The sequence below is a fragment of the Cebus imitator genome, unplaced genomic scaffold (assembly GCF_001604975.1).
Source record: "Cebus imitator isolate Cc_AM_T3 unplaced genomic scaffold, Cebus_imitator-1.0 Scaffold381, whole genome shotgun sequence".
Classification (NCBI taxonomy): domain Eukaryota; kingdom Metazoa; phylum Chordata; class Mammalia; order Primates; family Cebidae; genus Cebus; species Cebus imitator.
In genome coordinates, this window is record NW_016107696.1 from 1,414,843 (window position 1) to 1,434,489 (window position 19,647).

Below are 19,647 nucleotides of genomic sequence, written 5' to 3' on the forward strand. Positions count from 1 at the left end.
CTGGATAATTTGCTATGGCAAGGACACATGTTCTTGGGAAGAATAGTATGATTCTTGTTATACTTTCATGTAGCAGTATACTACTAATCTAATTTTCAAAAATGTTTCCAGTTCCCTCCTAGAATCACAGAACATATAAATATATCTTCTTGCAGGTTATTTTTGCAAATACAAAATGCTGAGTATATACGTAGTTTAACTTAAATTTTTGCCCAGACCATTTTATTGTACCACCTTTGTGGTTTAATACAGCCAAAGTATGTGCTATTATATCTCACTTTGTCACAATCAGGATGACAATACAATCTTACTTATCAAACCTATAAAAAGACCAAAATCTATATATTGTTTTTCTTAAGTTAGGCTAGAACCAATGCTTTCAGTAGAAAATGTAAAGCAGTAAAATGTTTTATTAACTTTAAACATGGGAGCACATTATTGTGAGATGTGATTGAGTAGTGTACCAAGGAGCCTTTCAACTTATTTGGTAGAAGTTTTTGGTTGATTCAGTAAATTCAAGCAAACTGTTGATTTACTACTTCTGGCAGAAGTAAGTTTGCTTCTCTTCAAGAAAGAAAGGAAAAGTGAAAAAAGAAAAAAAAGAAAGAGGAAAAAAGATGAAATTTCACAATTCTGTGAAAGGTTGTTTTCAGTATATGCCAGACTGCTATAAAGTGATCTTTCAAGAAGCAATAAACAAAATGAGAGGAACAACTTGGAATTTATTTTCATTCAGTGGGGTTTTGCTAAGACATTGCTTGGTACAGCATTCTTTACACCCAGACAGGCAAAAGGAAAAATAGCTACATTCACCTCTCAGCAGGCCCAGTAGTGATTTGGAAAGATGAGAAAAATGGTAACTAGTATAGCGTTTGTATAATAAATAAGAGGAAATAATTTAATTGAATTAAACACAGGAGTAGGTCCTCCACCTTCTAAAATGAAATTAAACCCACTGAACTTAAAGTTGAGAACTTGGTAAAGCTTACATTCTTTATTATAAAATGAGTGATAACAATGTATTCTGTATTTCTTTTTCAGTTATAGGTGATGCAACTTGCAAAACAATCCTAAAATATGAAACAAGAATAATAATATTTAAATGTAACATAATCATTATACTTTTTTACCTATCAAAGTGAATTCATTCCATTCTCTTTCACCTGTGCTCATACTTTGCATCAAATATTGTGTAAACCAAAGTGTGTAGGAAGAAATAAATGTTTTCATAGTCATTACTCTTTATAATGGGAGCGCTAAAATTCAAGCACATCTTTTTCGGAAGCTTTGTTAAATCCAGTGGAGTATCCCCGAGAGTTTTCACCTTCCTTCTGATTCGATGTTCCTTGACTCTGAATTTCAGAGCACCCCCTATTATCCCAAATGTGCCTTTTCTCTGGGCCTGGAATGCCCCATCTGAATTTTGTCTTGGAAAATTTGATGAGCCACTAGATATGAGCCTCTTCTCTTTAATAGGAAGCCCCCGAATAAACGTCACCGGGCAAGGTGTTTCAATATTTTATGTTGATAGGCTTGGCTACTATCCTTATATAGATCCAACGACAGGAGCAATTGTGAATGGAGGAATCCCCCAGAATATATCCTTACAAGATCATTTGGACAAATCTAGGAAAGACATTATTTTTTATATGCCAGTAGACAATCTGGGAATGGGTGTGATTGACTGGGAAGAATGGAGACCCACTTGGGCAAGAAACTGGAAACCTAAAGATATTTACAAGAATAAGTCTATTGAGTTGGTTCAGCAACGAAACGTACAACTTAATCCCACACAAGCCACTGATATAGCAAAACAAGAATTTGAAAAGGCAGCAAAGGATTTCATGCTAGAGACTATAAAACTGGGAAAAGCACTTCGGCCAAATCACTTGTGGGGTTATTATCTTTTTCCGGACTGTTACAACCATCACTATAAGAAGCCTGGTTACAATGGAAGTTGCCCCAATATAGAAATAAAAAGAAATGATGATCTCAGCTGGTTGTGGAATGAAAGCACCGCCCTTTACCCATCCATTTATTTGAACACCCAACAGTCTGCTGTAGCTGCTGTGCTCTATGTGCGCAATCGAGTCCAGGAAGCCATTAGGGTTTCTAAAATACCCAATGCAAACAATCCACTTCCAGTTTTTGTATATGCCCGCCTAGTTTTTACTGATCAAGTTTTGAAATTCCTTTCTAAGGTAAGTAATCAAGGCATGAGGGCTATGAAACGAAATTAACAAAAGATGTTTATTGAAATTTAATATTATTTTTGAAGGGAGTGAAATCTAGCTTTTAATATTAGTTAGGAATGTGCATACAAGTAGTTCTACATTATTATATGAATGCAAAATAAGAATACATCTAATATTTAATGTAATCTCATTATCTCCTAGCAAGCAGGGGGAATTAGGTAGTATAGACAGTGTATGAACTCAGTTTCTTTTCTTTCTTAGGCCTGTTCTCTTTTCAATAGAAGTGACTTAAAGAATAATAGTATCTTATTTGTTCTATAGTAAGGCAATGGCTGTGTAAGAGATAGAAATAGCGGAAAATATTTAAATTATTATTATTGGGTCAGCATGCTTGGCTTTGGTGTTACTGTCCTATGTATAGCACTTTCATTTTATTTTTTATGTGCTAACTCTTCCGATCCCATTTTCCAGGATGAACTTGTGCATACACTTGGTGAAACTGTTGCTCTGGGTGCTTCTGGAATTGTAATATGGGGAAGCCTCAGTATAACGAGAAGTATGGTAAGTTGAATGGGTAGTAAATAGATGAAAATATTTCTGCATTTAATGTTTTGGGGGATTGTTTTGTTTTTAAATAAGAAAATAAGTAGTACTATGCTTGGCATATAGTAATAGGTGCTCAATTAATACTGGTTGAATCAAAATACACTTGTGTGATGGTTATAAGACAGAAAATAGTATGCGCATGTTCCAGTGGGAAAATAGAAATTTAGTGAATAATTGAATTTCTCTAGGCTACATGACTGTTAAGTAGCAAAAACAAGACTACAATCTCAATTTTCTGACATGGTGCTTGGTGTCAGAAGATAGGTCTTTGTTCCTTTATTTTCATTCTTGTTTAATTCTCTATATCAGATCTTTATCTCCCAACTCATCAACCTTCTTGACTTAATTCAAGAGTAAAGCTGTCATAGGGACATTGCTGAGTGGGAGCTGAATTTTTTCTTCTCTGGTGGTTGTGGAAATACCAATGATGAACGTACCATGAAGAATGTCAGATGAAGCTCATGGCCCAGGAGTCCTATCTTAGGACCTTAGCAAATAGTCTACACTCTAGTAGCCCAAGAAATCCTTGAGAAGAATTATATTCGTCTCTTGTTCTCTGGATAGAATAGACATAGCCTTTATTTAAAAATACTTAACAGCAGTTGCATTTATGAGATTGTAAAAAGGTAATCTGAGCCCTTCTGCCTATTTTGCATAATTCTTTTGGCTCTAATTTGATCTTTAATATAAAGAAATGACAGAAAATATAAGTTCAGAGAAAGGTGTATGGCCCTTGGTAAAGTCATTTATGTGTCAGAAAACCATTGTAAAATGATAATTTCTTAAGTAAATTCTTAATTTTTATTTTTTTCCCAAACCCGTAAACTCCCTTCTCAAATATCCTATTATTTAGAAACTTATAAATATTTATAAATTTTCATATGATTTTATTTTCTTTAAAAATAAACTGAAAACTCCACTCTTACCCTGAGGAGTGAATCAGGCATTCCTCAATGAGTAGGATGACACAACATACTATTTAAGTGTCACCCTTGTTTTTTAATGGCACTTTAATCTTAGATTCACATTCTACTACTATGCCTCTTAAATCATCTTCACCATTATCCACACCAGAGACAGTCCTTCAGCTTTTATATGACTATTTTCTACTTAATGGCATTGTCCCAAAATTATCCCCTATAGAGTTTGTTGTATATATTTCTGCTACCTTTCTCAACTTCTGATCATTTTAAATAATAGATCTGTCATTATCTCCCCCTTTTTCCATGTAATTTGTAATCAATAGTCATGGATTACTTGTTATGTTTTCTCTGATTCACTGACAACTTAAGAAACCAGTAATTGCAGGTTTACTCGCAGTTAGTGGAATTGACATAAAACAAATGCAAGTAAGCCATTTCTCTTCATTCCATTTTATTAGATCTAGTGGTATGACCGAGCCAGCCCTACTGGTCCCAGCTGAGACTAATTGTTAAATATTCAGGAGTTTTGTGAACCAGTTGTTAATCACAGCCATTATTAAAAATCAAATGATAAAAACTTAACAATAAAAATTATGTTAAAACACAGGTGACACATTTTAATATAGTAGTCATTTTATCTCATTTGACCATGATCCATGCTCTTGAGATTATTGACATCTTTTCTTTTTATAAATGAAAATACTATGTAGTAATGTGCTACTCCACACCATGCTACCAAAATATATAATGGTGGTACACTCAATTCCCAGATCTGCATTCAGTAATGTTTGGGCAATAGGCTGAAATTGGCCATGGCAGGAGTATTTATGCCATAAATATATATAGATAAATGATAAGAACAAAGTCTTACCTATCAGAGAGCCAATTTTAATGTATTTCCATAGACTAAAAATTATGCAGGTTAATGATTCTCAAGTCATTCTCATCCTTTACTCCTTTTTGTGTAATCTTTGTCTCTGTGGAGTTGAGAAAGTAACTGCAATGTTTTTTGAACTTGTTATAAATTCTCATGTTCCTTGTATTGGGAACATAGTGTTGGAGAATATTGAAAAAGTCTATGTACTTTCGGAATTTATGAGTACTTAAAAAGTACACAGGTAAGAAAAATATTTGATATGGTAAGTGCTATACAGAGAATTAAAACAAAGATGTGGAGAGTTTAACAAGGAAGGTATCAAAGAAGGGTGTTATCTAATTTAAAGCTGCCACCTGAATGACAAGATGAAGTCAACAGTGATAAAAATTAGAGGAAAGAGCATTTTAAGCAGTGGGAACAGTAAGTGCAGTTTGAAATGGTCCTGCTGTGCTAGTGCAATAGCTACTATATCTAGTGTAGAATGGATGTGGGAAGGTTGTACAGGAGGAAGAAAGGGTTATACCATGTCACACTGTGCACAAGTCAAGAGAAGAAGTTGAATTTCACTCTAAATGTCATTCAAAGTCATTGGATAGTTAAGAAGATGGATGGTGGATTAGTTTTCTATTGCTTTCATAAAAATTACAGCAAACTTAGTGGGTAAAAAAAAAAAAAAATAGAAGAAATTTGTTATCTTGTAGTCTTTAGACCAAAAGTCTCATATGAATTTCAATGGGCTAAAATCAAAGTGACAGCAGGGTTGTCCTTTCTAGGAAAACATACTTGCTCATTTGGCAGATTCACTTCCTGGTGGTTTTAACAATGAGATCCACATTATCTGACTGGCTACTGACAAATTTTCAGCTTTTAAAGGCCAGTACATTCTGTAGCTCACGGCCCTCTTCTTCTATCTTGAAAGTCAGCCAAAGTGAGTTGAACCTCTCTTACACTTTGAATCTCTCCTTCCTTCATTTCATCTTTCTAACCAAGCTTGAAAAGTTTCTACACTTTCAAGGACTCATGCAATTACATTGAGTCCATCTTGTAATTCAGGATAATCTCCCTTTCTCAAGACCCATTCCCTTAATCACATCTGCAAAGTCTCTTTTGCCATGTAAGCTCACACTGCCACAGACATTAGGACACAGACATTTCTGGGAATCAGTTATTCTGCCAACAATAGATGACGTCATCTCAAGGAAGATTAAAAGAAATATATTCAGATGGAAGCTGCCAAGATTCCTTCACATGCCTGCATATCTACCACCACCACTTCCTTTGGTTTGATAAAGGACTGGCACAACCAGCTCACTCAATGAAACTGTTGATTATGAAAAAAGTGATTATCTTCAATATTTCTCAAAGGGCAGTGTCCAGGGTTTAGAACATACCGGGCTCAAGATGAATCATTTTAGTTAGCCATCACTCATGCTTTGCCAAATTTGTAAAAGAGTTGTCATTATTCACCCATAACTTGACTATATTTAACATTTAATATAAAGTATACTCAGTTGAACATGTTTAGTTTATGTGAGCCAGCAATTTATAAATCACTGTTTTCCATGCTGTTTAAACTTGTTTGGTATGCCAGGCATGATGGATCATGCCTGTAAACCCAACATTTTGGGAGGATGGGGTTGGAGGATCACTTGAGCCCAAGAGTTCAAGTCCAGCCTCGGCAACATAGTAAGACCTCACTTTTACCAAAAAGTAAAACCAAAATTAGACAGATCTGGTGGCATATGCCTATAGTTCCAGCTACTCAGGAGGCTGAGGCAGGAGGATTTCCTGAACCCAGGAGATCAAGGGGGCAGTGAGCTAAGACTGCCCCACTGTACTCCAGCCTGGGCAACAGAGTGAGAACTTGTCTCAGGAAAAAATAAATGCCTGACAAATGTAGTGCTTCTTAAATTTATTTATAATTTATTGAGGGTCAACTGAAGATATGGTAGGTCCCTGTGTTAAGCACATTTATATGTATTATTCTTTTTTTATCTATTTTCACAACAACTTTATGAGATAGGCATCATAATTATCCTTTTTTTCCGGATGATAAAGCTGAGGCATAATCAAGTTAATCAGTTTGCCCAAAGTCACCCAGGTAGGAAACTAAGACTTAGAAAGCTTAAGAAATTCCCAAGTTCATACACCTAGTCGTTAATGCAAGTGGGACTCAAATCAGGGCAAATGGATCCCAGAGACCATACTCTAACATACTGTAACAGCTGTAGCATTCTATCCCTCTGATTATTTTATGAGTTATGGAGGAAGAGCAAGGATAAGGAATATTAAGCCTCAATTGGTCAATTATTCAGTGGAATGAAATGGCATGTGAAAGTTACAAATGTCACAAAAGACAGAATAATCTTGTTGGTTAGGTAAAAAAAGAAAATATCTTCTATTTTTTGCCACATCTGATTTTTCGTTCTTTTGTAAAAAATTGCTTATTACACTAAATTAATTCATGTATGAACTAACTTGTCCTTTGGTATTCTGACTGTCTTATAATTTTACAGAAATCTTGCTTGCTCCTAAACACTTACATGGAGACTATACTGAATCCTTATATAATCAACACCACACTAGCAGCCAAAATGTGTAGCCAGGTTCTTTGCCAGGAGCAAGGAGTGTGTGTAAGGAAAGACTGGAATTCAAGTGACTATCTTCACCTGAACCCAGATAATTTTGCTATTGAAATTGAGAAAGATGGAAAGTTCACAGTACGTGGAAAACCAACATTTGAAGACCTGGAGCAGTTTTCGGAAAAATTTTATTGCAGCTGTTATACCACTTTGAGTTGTAAGACGAAAGCTGATGTAAAAAACACTGATGCTGTTGACGTATGTATTGCGGATGGTGTCTGTATAGATGCCTCTCTAAAACCTCCCGAGGAGAGAGAGGAATCTTCTCAAATTTTCTACAATCCCTCATCCACCACACCATCTGCCACAATGTTCATTGTCACTATTTTGTTTCTTATTTCTTGTGTAGTGAGTTTGTAATTGCACATGTTAAATGAACAATATGTCCATCTTAAAGTGTGCTTTTTAGACTAAATAAATTTCTGAAAAGAATAGCTCTTGTTGAAAGATCATTTTTGGAAAGTTCTTTCTGAATAACTATGCCTAGAAACTGATGATTTCATTTGTACTTGACAAACACTGCTATATTGTATGAATTCTCAACTCTGAGTTCAGGGGTTTGTATTCCAGGAATCAATAGCTTGTGTAAATTCTCCAGTTTAGAGTACAGAAACGCATATGATCTGTTTCACTTGCAAAACGATTAGGATTGTTTCGACACTATCATTCTGCACAAGACACTGACATTTTGATGAAATTAAAACTTGATATGAAGTGGTTAAGAACTTCAAAGTGAAAACCCTTTCAATAAAACCCATCAATAAGACTTAGAGTGCTTGGACTGGACGCAGTGGCTCATACCTGTAATCCCAGCACTTTGGGAGGCCGAGGCGGGTGGATCATGAGGTCAGGAGTTTGAGACCGGCCTAACCAACATGATGAAACCCGATCTCTACTAAAAATATAAAAATTTGCTGAGCATGGTGGCATATGCCTGTAATCCCAGCCACTCAGGAGGATGAAGCAGGAGAATTGCTTGCACCCGGGAGGCAGAGGTTGCAATGAGCAGAGATTGCACCACTGAACTCCAGCCTGGGAGACAGAGCGAGACTCTGTCTCAAAAAAAAAAAAATGATTTAGAGTGCTTGGATATTTCTTTTTTTCTCCTCTGCTCATAATCAAGAGAGAGGGAGGTAGAAGGAAAGAAGATGGGTGGAAAAGAAGAAAACAAAAGGAAAGTAGAGATAAGGGAAAGTAATTCGTATTTTTTGCTTTCTGGTGCTGTTGAAGACACCAATTTGCACAGGATTGAAAGGAATATTTTCAGTGTATACAATTAACCTTCAACTCTCTGTTAAAGTGAAGAGCAGTTGTACTTGAATTCCTTACCTAGTCTGATCTGTACAAATATTACTACCACCTCCTTCTTTTCCCCATGCCTCAGACTCCCTAGAAACAAAAACAGATAAAATCACAAAGTGGTTTAGGATATTTCAAATCCAGTCGGCTAGGTACTCTCAAATTATGGCACAAATCATTAGGGTCTTAAATTTTTTGAGACATTACATTTTCTATGAGGAATAAAAAAAAAATGTTTTACTTGTTGCAGATCTTATTTCTTTATGCTTGAGCTTTGTTTAACATCTGAACTGAGACTGAGCTCCAAAAAGCAATAAAGTTAATTTAAATTATTACACATTTTTAAAAATTAAAAAAATTTTATTATGCATTTTTAGGCTTGAAGTTTTCAAAACTGAGCCACTTGCACAGTCTTTTACATTATGTTAGCCTAAAATCTTTTTTATTCTTTTTTCTCTTTTAATTAGTTGACATGTACTCATTGTACATATTTATAGGGTAGAGAGTAATATTTTGATACATGCATACAATAACCATCACCTCAAACATTTCTTTGTGTTAGGAACATACAAAAGTCTCTCTTCTAGCTTTTTGAACATATACAATATTATTGTTAAAGTCACCTCTAGTGGTAAAGAACACTAGAATTTATTCCTCCACTCTAGCCATTTTGTATCCATTAACTGACCTCTCCCTATCCTTCTCTCCTCCCATCCTTGCTACCCTCTAATAACCATAACAATAATTCCACTCTCTGTGATTTCAATTATTTTTTAGCTCCCACATATGAGTGAGAATGTGAGACATTTGTCATTCTATGCCTGCCTTATTTCACATAAGATAATGGCCTTCAGTTCCATCCATGTTGCTGCAACAAATGACATGATTCTATTTTTCTTATGACTGAATGGTATTCCATTGTGTACATATACCACATTTTCTTTATCCATTCATCTGTTGATGGACATTTAGATTGACTCCATACCTTGTCTATTGTGAACAGTACTGCAATAAATCAGGATGCAGATATCTCTTTGATACACTGATTTTCTTTCCTTTGGATATATAGTGGGATTGCTGTATCCTATGTGTATTAGTCCATTTTCTTGCTGCTGATAAATTTATAAAGGATTTATAGAGGAAATTTATAAAGGAAAAGTTTAATAGACTCTCAGTTCCATGTGGCTGGGGAGGCCTCACAATCACGGTGGAAGGCGAAAGCCGCTTCATACATGGCGGCAGCAAGAGACAATGAGAGACCAGAGAAAGGGGAAACCCCTTAAAAACCATCAGCTCTTGAGAAACTTATTCACTACCATGAGAACAGTATGGGGGAAAACCGTCACCATGATTCAATTATCTTCCACAGGATCCCTCCCACAACATGTGGGAATTATGGGAGCTACAATTCCAGATGAGATTTAGGCAGGGACACAGCCAAACCATATCACTATGGTAGTTGTACTTTTAGTTTTCTGAGAAACCTACATACTGTTTTTTATAATGGATGGACTAATTTACATTCTCACCAAGAGTTTCCCTTTTCCCACAACTTTGCCAGTGCTTGCTATTTTTTGTCTTTTGATAATAGCAATTCTAACTGGGGTGAAAGATATCTCATTGTAGTTTTGATTTGCATTTCCCTGGTGATTAATAATGATGAATATTTTTTTCATATACCTCTTGGTCATTTGTTTGTTTTGAGAGATGTCTATTCAGATCCTTTGGCAATTTTTGATTAGGTTGTGTTTTGTTTTTGAGTTGTTTGAGTTCCTTGTATATTTTGCAAATTAGTCAATTGTCAGATGCATGGATTGCAAATATTTTCTCCCATTCTACAAATGTTTGCTTTACTCTATTCATTGTTTTTCCTTTGCCATGCAGAAGCTTTTTAGTTTGTTATAGTCCCATCTGTCTATTTTTTTTTTTGTTACCTGTACTTATAGTTTTACCCATAAAATCTTTGCCTTGACCAATGTCGTGAAGTGTTTTCTCAATATTTTCTTCTAGTAGTTTTATGGTTTTGGGTCTTAAAATAAATATAAAATTGGCTTAATATTTTTATTTTTGTAAGATAGCATATTAAGTAAAATGTATTTATAACATCTTTAATTTGACTGAAAACTACAAATTATCTAATTTAAGAACTGTGTTCCATTTCATTGATGTACTATATTAGATGTACATGTCAATTATCAGAAAAATATTTGGACCTCCACAAAGGTCTTTATCTTATGACTGATGTGCTACATCTGTAATTAGACTCTATTAAAGTTTAAAACATTATGCTAATACAATATTGTTCACTTATTTTGTTTCTAATCATATCAATACAGGATATTTAATAATAAACCTCAAAGTAGCAGGTGGAATATACAATTTTTATTGAAGCATATAACTTCTTTTACTTTAATTTGCTAATCCTAGATAACAGATATAAGGACAAAGATGGGTTTAGATAAATATAAAATTATGTAATTTTTAGACTACATCATTATAAATAATTTTATTTTTCTCTGCCAGGTTTTAAGTTTTTGACTTTAAAAAATTTTTGGTTTTTAAGAGACACAGGGTATCTTAACATATGACTCTGTTGCTCAGGATGGGATACAGTAGTATGGTGATAGCTCACTGCAACCTTGAACTTCTGAGCTCATGTGATCCTCTTGCCTCAGCCTCCTTAGTAGCTGAGAGTGCAGGTGTGACCACAGGTGTGACCCACCACACCTGGCACTGCTAAGTTTTAATTAAAGACTGGAGGTAAAGACATTTCTGGATTTAATATACTGTGTTATCATTTTGTAAAAGTAGGAAAAATCATTAAGACTGTAATATGTATCATAGAAATGTTTTTGAGGGCTGAGCAGCCAAAAATAAATATAATTTACCTATAGTTTTTTATCCTGTTGGAAACCTTAATCCCTGAATAGAGTTGACTTCAGTGATAAACACTTTTAGCGATGTTCTGTTTTCATGTGATGCTGACAATTAGCTTGACTGAAATTGTTAATAGCCACTTTACAATTCTTTACAAATAAGAAGAGCTTCTGTTTATTATACAACATTCATATGCTTTACATACAACCTCTCATTCAATGCTTTTTCCATTGAAATAACTACACATTAGCTAAGTGACTTGCCTGGGTCAGACAGCCAATAAATAAGGCCTGGTGGCCAAAAGAAGATCAGAATAGATGGCTTTGACTCCCAATCCTGTGAATTCCACCATTACACAATATTACTCCCAGAAGAGTATGAAGTCAAATAACATTATAACACAAAAGAACTAGTTTCTGTTCCTTTTCACTGCAGGCTTCAGAATAGCTTCTGACCATGGGTATCTGTCCATTGTGAAGAATTTTTCCTTTGTTGCAATTGCTTTTGGTGTTTTCATCATGAAATCTTTGCCTTTGCCTTTTCCTATGCCCTAAATGGTATTGCCTAGGTTTTCTTCTAGGGATTTTTTTTTTTTATAGTTTTGGGTCTTACATGTAAGTCTTTAATTCATCTTGAGTTAATTTTTGTATAAGGTGTTAGGAAGGGGTCCAGTTTCCATTTTCTGCATATAGCTTCCTAGTTCTCTCAGAGCCATTTATGAAATAAGGAATCTTTCCCCACTGCTTGTTTTTGTCAGGTTTGTTGAAGATCAGTTGGTTGTAGATGTATGATCCTATTTCTGAGCTCTCTATTCTGTTCCATTAATCTATGTGTTTGTTTTATTTGTACCAGTACCATGCTATTTTGGTTACTGTAGCCTTGTAGTATAGTTTGAAGTCAGAGAGCATGTTGCTTCCATCTTTGCTCTTTTTGCTTAGGATTGTCTTGCCTATTTGGGCTTTTTATCCATTCCAAGTGAATTTTAAAATAGTTTTTTCTAATACTGTGACAAATGTCAGTGGTAGTTTAATGGGAATAGCATTGCATCTATAAATTATTTTGGATGATATGGTCATTATAACAATATTGACAAATGGGATCTAATTAAACCAAAGAGCTTCTGAACAGCAAGATAAGCTATCATCATAGTGAACAACCTACTAGAATGGAAAAAAAGTTTTTCAATCCGCCCATCTGACAAAGGTCTAATGTCCAGAGTCTACAAGGAACTTAAACAAATACACAAGAAAAAAAAATCTTATTAAGAAGTGGCCAAAAGATGTGAATAAACATTTCTCAAAATAAGAGATTCATGTGGCCAAGAACCAAATGAAAAAAAGCTCAACATCACTGATCATTAGAGATTTAATGCATTGATTTGCATTAAATCAAAGCCACAATGAGATACCATCTCACACCAATCAGAATAGTGATTAATAAAAAGTCAAGAAACAACAGATGCTGGTGAGGGTGCAGAGAAAAGGGAACATTTTTACACTATTGTGGGGAGTGCAAATTAGTTCAATCCTTGTGAAAGACAATGTGGCTATTCCTTAAAGATCCAGAAGCAGGAATAATATTTGACTCAGCAATCTCATTACTGGGTATATACTCAAAGGAATATAAATCATTCTATTATAAAGACACATGCACACATATGTTAATTGCAGCCCTATTTACAACAGCAAAGATGTAATCAGCCTAATTGCCTATCAATGATAGACTAGATAAAGAAAATGTTGTACATATACATCATGGAATACTATGCAGCTAGAAAAAGGAATGAAGTATGTCTTTTGTAGGGCCATGGATGGAGTTGGAAGCTGTTATCCTCAGCAAACTAATACAGTAACAGAAAACCAAACACCACATGTTCTCACTTATAAATGGGAGCTGAACAATGAGAGTTCTCACTTAAAATGGAAGAACACACGGACACATTGGGAAGAACAACACACATTGGGGCCTGTGTAGGGGGAGAGCATCAGGAAGAATAGCTAATGGATGCTGGCCTTAATACTTAGGTGAGGTTTGATCTCTGCAGCAAACAACCAGGGCACACATTTACCTATGTTACAAACCTGCACATCCTGCACATGTACCCTGGAACTTAAAGTTTGAAGCAAAAAAAAAAAAAAAAAAATTTCTGAGTGCTATATCATAGGGAATAAGTGATCAAGGGGCATCTGTTAATTTTTTATATATTTTTAATATGGCTTTTATGGATTAAAGGAGACACTGGCAATTGAAAAAAGAGGAAGCTTAGGTTATTAGACATTCGCATCATTTGAAAATTTCCAGGGCCTCATTTATAACACACAATAATAACAGCAGGGGGCAGTAAGATAATGTATTAAGTCCCCTATGCTTCTTTAACAATACCATTTCTGTGTCCTTGAAGCTTTTTGGTTTCAGCAAACAGAAACAATAGCTAGTCACAATGCTAGTCACTGTATGTAACCTGAAGGAAATCAGTCAGCTTATATTTCAGGTAAATCAGGTATTACAATGCTAAAAGCACTATATGAATAATGTTACTGTTTTGTGATTGTCTGGAAGTCCTTCTCTATCTTTGAAAGAAAATTTAAAAATTTTACTTATAAAACTGATTTAAACTTTTTTCTATAAGTAAATTAATTTTGTCGTTATTTTGTCAGTGAGGGAAATGGTAGGGTAGGAAATTAACTGATTATATATTCCCTGTGATGGCTTCATATATTCTTAGTAGGTAAGCTGATAATTTTAAAACATAAGCTCCAATATAGTATTTGTGAAACAGCCTGGTGTATGAGCATGTGTGTGTGCATGTGTGCACATGTGTGGGTGTATGTATGTGTGTGTGTGAGAGATGGAGATGGTATGCGAGCCTCTGGAGATTGCTGAAATGCAAGAGAGAAGGGGGACTTGGTGGAAGATGGGAGCTGGGGCTGGAAGAGTAGATGTCATATATGAAATGTCTTCTGGGTGATGCTAGTGAAACAGCAATTAATCCTTTAGCCCAGATTGAAATGGTCAGATTTGTATGTTAAAACTGCAGAGAAAGTACATTGTGGAGAAATTGGGTTTTTGAGTCTGGAGGCAGGAAAACCAGTGAGAAGGCTACTGCCATTATCTAGGCCAGGGAGGATAAAGTCTTGAATTAGGGAAGTATTAGGGATAGAGAGAAAATGATAGTATTAGAAATCAATACTTGGGGTGCGAGGGGAGCCAAGATGGCCAAGAGAAGCCGCAACAGAACGCAGCTCCCAGCGAATGAGACGCAGAGGGCTGGAGGACTTCATGGTTTCAAATGAGGTGCTGGGTTTTTTTCCGTGGGACTGATAGGGCACTGGAATTGGGCCCAGGGAAGGAGCCACAGTGTGAGAGCCACCCCGGGGGCAAATCAAGATGGGGAGCATGTCCCCACCTGAAACATGGAGCCAGCTCGGAGGAAGGACCCTCTTGGTGCTCTGTTTCAGATGCTGTGTTTGCCTCGTCTCTCCTGCAACCCACAGTCCATGGGCCATGCCAGATTGTGGGGTGCCCCGGATAGCTGATACAAATCTGAGCAGCGGCTACCGCTGGGCTGGGCAAGTTGTCGCAGGGTCCTGGACTGGAGTTTGGGCTAATGCCAGCGGGGTGGACCGTCCCACAGAGAGGCAGAGTTGAAAGCAGAGAAACACCCTAAGGCCTGGCAGCCCCCACCTCCACAGAACTCAAACTGAAGCGCTCATTAGAGAGCCAAATACACCAGCTTGACCTCACCCAGGAAGACAGAGCTCTGGGAGAGATGCCATTGGGAAGGCGGGGCCAATCTCACCTGAAAACAAACTCAGGGAAGGACCACCCACCCAACAACCTGACTGAACGTGAGAGAGCCCAGCAACGCCCTCTACAGTCCAAAAGAGATACAGCTCCAACCTCAACAGAAGAAAAATCCACTCAGAGACTCCTCCTGAATCACGAACTTCAAAGATTAAAGGAAGATAAATGCATGAAGATAGGAAAAAAACAGCAAAAAGAGGATGAAACCACCAAAGAACAGAACACCTCTTCTCCTCCCAGGGATCACAACTCCTCACCATCAAGGGAACAAAAAAAGACAGAGAATGAATCTGACGAATTGACAGAAGCAGGCTTTAGAAGGTGGGTAATAAACTTCTCTGAGTTAAAAGAGCATGTTTTAACCCAATGCAAAGAAACTAAGAACCTTGAAAAAAGGTTAAAAGAAATGCTAACTAAAATAACCAGCTTAGAGAAGAGCATAAACGACTTGATGGAGCTGAAAAACACAGCATGAGAACTTCGCCAGGCATACATAAGTTTCAACAGCCAAGTTGGTCAAGCAGAAGAAAGGATATCAGAGATAGAAGATCAAAGCAACGAAATAAAATGAGAAGGCAAGGATAGAGAAAAAAGAGTGAAAAGAAATGAACAAAGTCGCCAAGAACTATGGGATTATGTGAAAAACCTAATCTACACTTGATCGGCATACCTGAATATGACAGGGAGAATGAATTCAAGTTGGAAAACACCCTTCAGTATATTATCCAAGAGAACTTCCCCAACCTAACAAGGCAGGCCAACATTCAAATCCAGGAAATACAGAGAACACCGCAAAGATATTCCTCAAGAAGAGCAACCCCGAGGCACATAGTTGTCAGATTCACCGGGTTTGAAATGAAGGAAAAAATCTTAAGGGCAGCCAGAGAGAAATGTCGAGTCACCCACAGAGGAAAGACCATCAGAAAGTCAGCAAGGATATCCAGGACTTTAATGCAGATTTGGACCAAGCAGACCTAATAGACATTCATAGGACACTCCACCCCAAATCCACAGAATACCCATTCTTCTGAGCACCACATTGCACTTACTCCAAAATTTACCACATAATTGGAAGTAAATCATTCCTCAGCAAATGCAAAAGAATGGAAATCATAACAAATAATCTCTCAGGACCACAGTGCAATCAAATTAGAATTCAGGATTAAGAAAAGTACTCAAAACTGCACAATCACATGGAAACTGAACAACTTGCTCCTGAAGGACCAATGGATAAACAATGAAATGAAGGCAGAATAAAAATGTTCTTTGAAACCAATGAGAATAAAGACACAACATACCAGATCCTATGGGACACATTTAAAGTAGTGTCCAGAGGGAAATTTATAGCCCGCATGAGAAACAAGGAAAGATCTAAAACTGATACCCTCTCATCAAAACTGAAAGAGCTAGAGCAGGTTAGAAACACATTTCTTACAGAAGCTAGATTTGGACATTAAAATTAAAAAAAGAGCTAGAGGAGCAAGATCAAAAGAACTCAAAAGCAAGCAGAAGATAAGAAATAACTAAGATCAGAGCAGAACTGAAGGAGATAGAGACACAAAAATCCCTTCAAAAAATCAATAAATCCAGCAGCTGGTTTTTTGAAAAGATCAACAAAATAGGCAGATTGCTATCTGACCTAATAAAAAAGAAAAGAGAAAAACTGAATAGATGCAATAAAAAATGGTAAAGAGGAGACCACCACAGACTGCTCGGAAATATAAACTGCCATCAGCGATTACTGCAATCAACTCTATGCACGTAAACCAGTAAATCTGGAAGAAATGGATAAATTTCTGGACACTTGCACACTCCCAAGACTAAGCCAAGAAGAAGTTGAAACCCTGAATAGACCAATAGCAAGGTCTGAAGTTGAGGCAGCAATTAATAGCCTACCGACCAAAAGAAGTCCAGGTCCAGACAGTTCACAGCTAAATTCTACCAGACATATAAAGAGCAGATGGTACCATTCCTGTTGAAACTATTCCAAACAATACAAAAAGAGGGAATCCTGCTTAACTCTTTCTATGAGACCTATATCATCCTGATACCAAAATCTAGCAGGGACACAACTAAAAACAAAAACTACAGGCCAATATCCATGATGAACATTGATGCAAAAATCTTCAATAAAATACTGGCAAACTGAATCCAACAGCACCTCAAAAAGTTTATCCACCATGATCAAGTAGGCTTTATACCAGGGATGCAAGGCTGGTTCAACATATGCAAGTCTATAAATGTAATTAACCACATAAACAGAACCAAAGACAAAAACCACATGATTATCTCAATAGATGCAGGGAAGGCCTTTGACAAAATTCAACAGCACTTTATGCTAAAAACTCTCAACTAACTAGGTATTAATGAAATGTATCTCAAAACAATGAAAGCTATTTATGACAAACCCACAGCCAATATCATACTGAATGGGCAAAAATTAGAAGCATCCCCTTTAAAAACTGGCACTAGACAAGGATGCCCTCTCTCCGCACTCCTATTCAATATAGTATCGGAAGTTCTAGCCAGAGCAATTAGGCAAGAAAAAGAAATAAAGGGCATTCAATTAGGAAAACAAGAAATCAAATTGTCCCTATTTGCAGATGACGTGATTGTATATTTAGACGATGCCATCATCACAGCCCAAAACCTCCTTAAGCTGATAAGCAACTTCGGCAAAGTCTCAGGATACAAAATCAATGTACAGAAATCACAAGCATTCCTATACACCAAAAACAGACAGAGAGCCAAATCATGAGTGAAATCCCATTTACAATTGCTACAAAGACAATACAATACCTAGGAATACAACTAACAAAGGAGGTAAAAGATCTCTTCAAGAAGAACTACAAACCATTGATCAAGAAAATAAGAGAGGACACAAACAGATGGAAAAACATTCCATGCTTATGGTTACGAAGAACCAATATTGTGAAAATGGCCATACCACCCAAAGTAATTTATAGATTCAATTCTATCTCCATCAAACTACCATTGACCTTCTTCACAGAACTGGAAAAAAACCACTTTGAACTTCATATGGAACCAAAAGAGAGCCCGCATAGCCAAGACAATCCTAAGCAAAAAGAACAAAGCTGGAGGCATCATGCTACCTGACTTCAAATTATATTACAAGCTACAGTAATCAAAACAGCATGGTACTGGTACCAAAACAGAGATAAAGACCAATGGAACAGAACCAAGGCCTTGGAAGCAATGCCACATATTTGCAATCATCTGATCTTCGACAAACCAGACAAAAACAAGCAATGGGGAAAGGATTCCCTGTTTAATAAATGGTGTTGGGAAAACTGGCTAGCCATATGCAGGAAGCTGAAACTGGACCCCTTCCTTACACCTTATACAAAAATTAACTCCAGATGGATTAAAGATTTAAACATAAGAACTAACACCATAAAAACCCTAGAAGAAAACCTAGGCAAAACCATTCAGTACATAGGCATAGGCAAGGACTTCATGGCTAAAATACCAAAAGCAATAGCAACAAAAGCCAGAATAGACAAATGAGACCTAACTAAACTTAAGAGCTTCTGTAAAGCAAAAGAAACAATCATTAGAGTAAACCAGTAACAAAAGAAACAATCATTAGAGTAAACCAGTAACCAACAGAATGGGAAAAATTTTTTGCAATCTACCCATCAGACAAAGGGCTAATATCCAGAATCTACAAAGAACTAAAGCAGATTTACAAGAAACAAACCAACAGGCCCATCCAAAAGTGGGCGAAGGATATGAACAGATACCTTTCAAAAGAAGATATGTATGAGGCCAACAAACATATAAAAAAATGCTCATCATCACTTGTCATTAGAGAAATGCAAATCAAAAGCACATTGAGATACCATCTCATGCCAGTTAGAATGGCAATCATTAAAAAATCTGGAGACAACAGATGCTGGAGAGGATGTGGAGAAAAAGGAACACTTTCACACTGTTAGTGGTAGTGTAAATTAGTTCAACCATTGTGGAAGACAGTGTGGTGATTCCTCCAGGATCTAGAAACAGAAATTCCATTTGACCCAGCAATCCCATTACTGGGTATATAACCAAAGGATTATAAATTGTTCTATCATAAAGACACATGCATGTGTATGTTCATTGCAGTGCTGTTTATGATAGCAAAGACTTGGAACCAACCCAAATGCCCATTGATGATAGACTGGACAGGGAAAATGTGACACATATACACCATGGAATACTATACAGCCATAAAAAACGATGAGTTTATGTCATTTATAGAGACATGGATGAATCTAGAAACCATCATTCTCAGCAAACTGACACAAGAACAGAAAACCAAACACTGCATGTTTTCACTCATAGGCTGGTGATGAACAATGAGAACACATGGGCACAGGGAAGGGAACAACACTCACAGGGCTAGGTGGGGGGTGGAGGGGAGG

General features: G+C 36.5%; 1 protein-coding gene across 2 annotated transcripts in view; it reads left to right on the top strand.

Moving 5' to 3' along the window:
• Positions 1–1,040: 1,040 nt before the first annotated feature.
• The window catches only part of SPAM1 (sperm adhesion molecule 1), a 22,419-nt gene continuing 3,812 nt past the window's right edge, over positions 1,041–19,647 (top strand). Inside the window, exons 1-3 of one of the 2 annotated variants that reach the window (XM_017507659.1) lie at positions 1,041–2,201; positions 2,667–2,756; positions 7,118–7,561. In XM_017507659.1, the coding sequence (XP_017363148.1) occupies positions 1,248–2,201; positions 2,667–2,756; positions 7,118–7,561 (1,488 nt within the window). In that variant the 5' untranslated portion in view covers positions 1,041–1,247. Of the gene's footprint in view, positions 2,202–2,666; positions 2,757–7,117; positions 7,676–19,647 lie in introns of those variants that run through there. The other variant, XM_017507660.2, reaches the window with a different exon arrangement.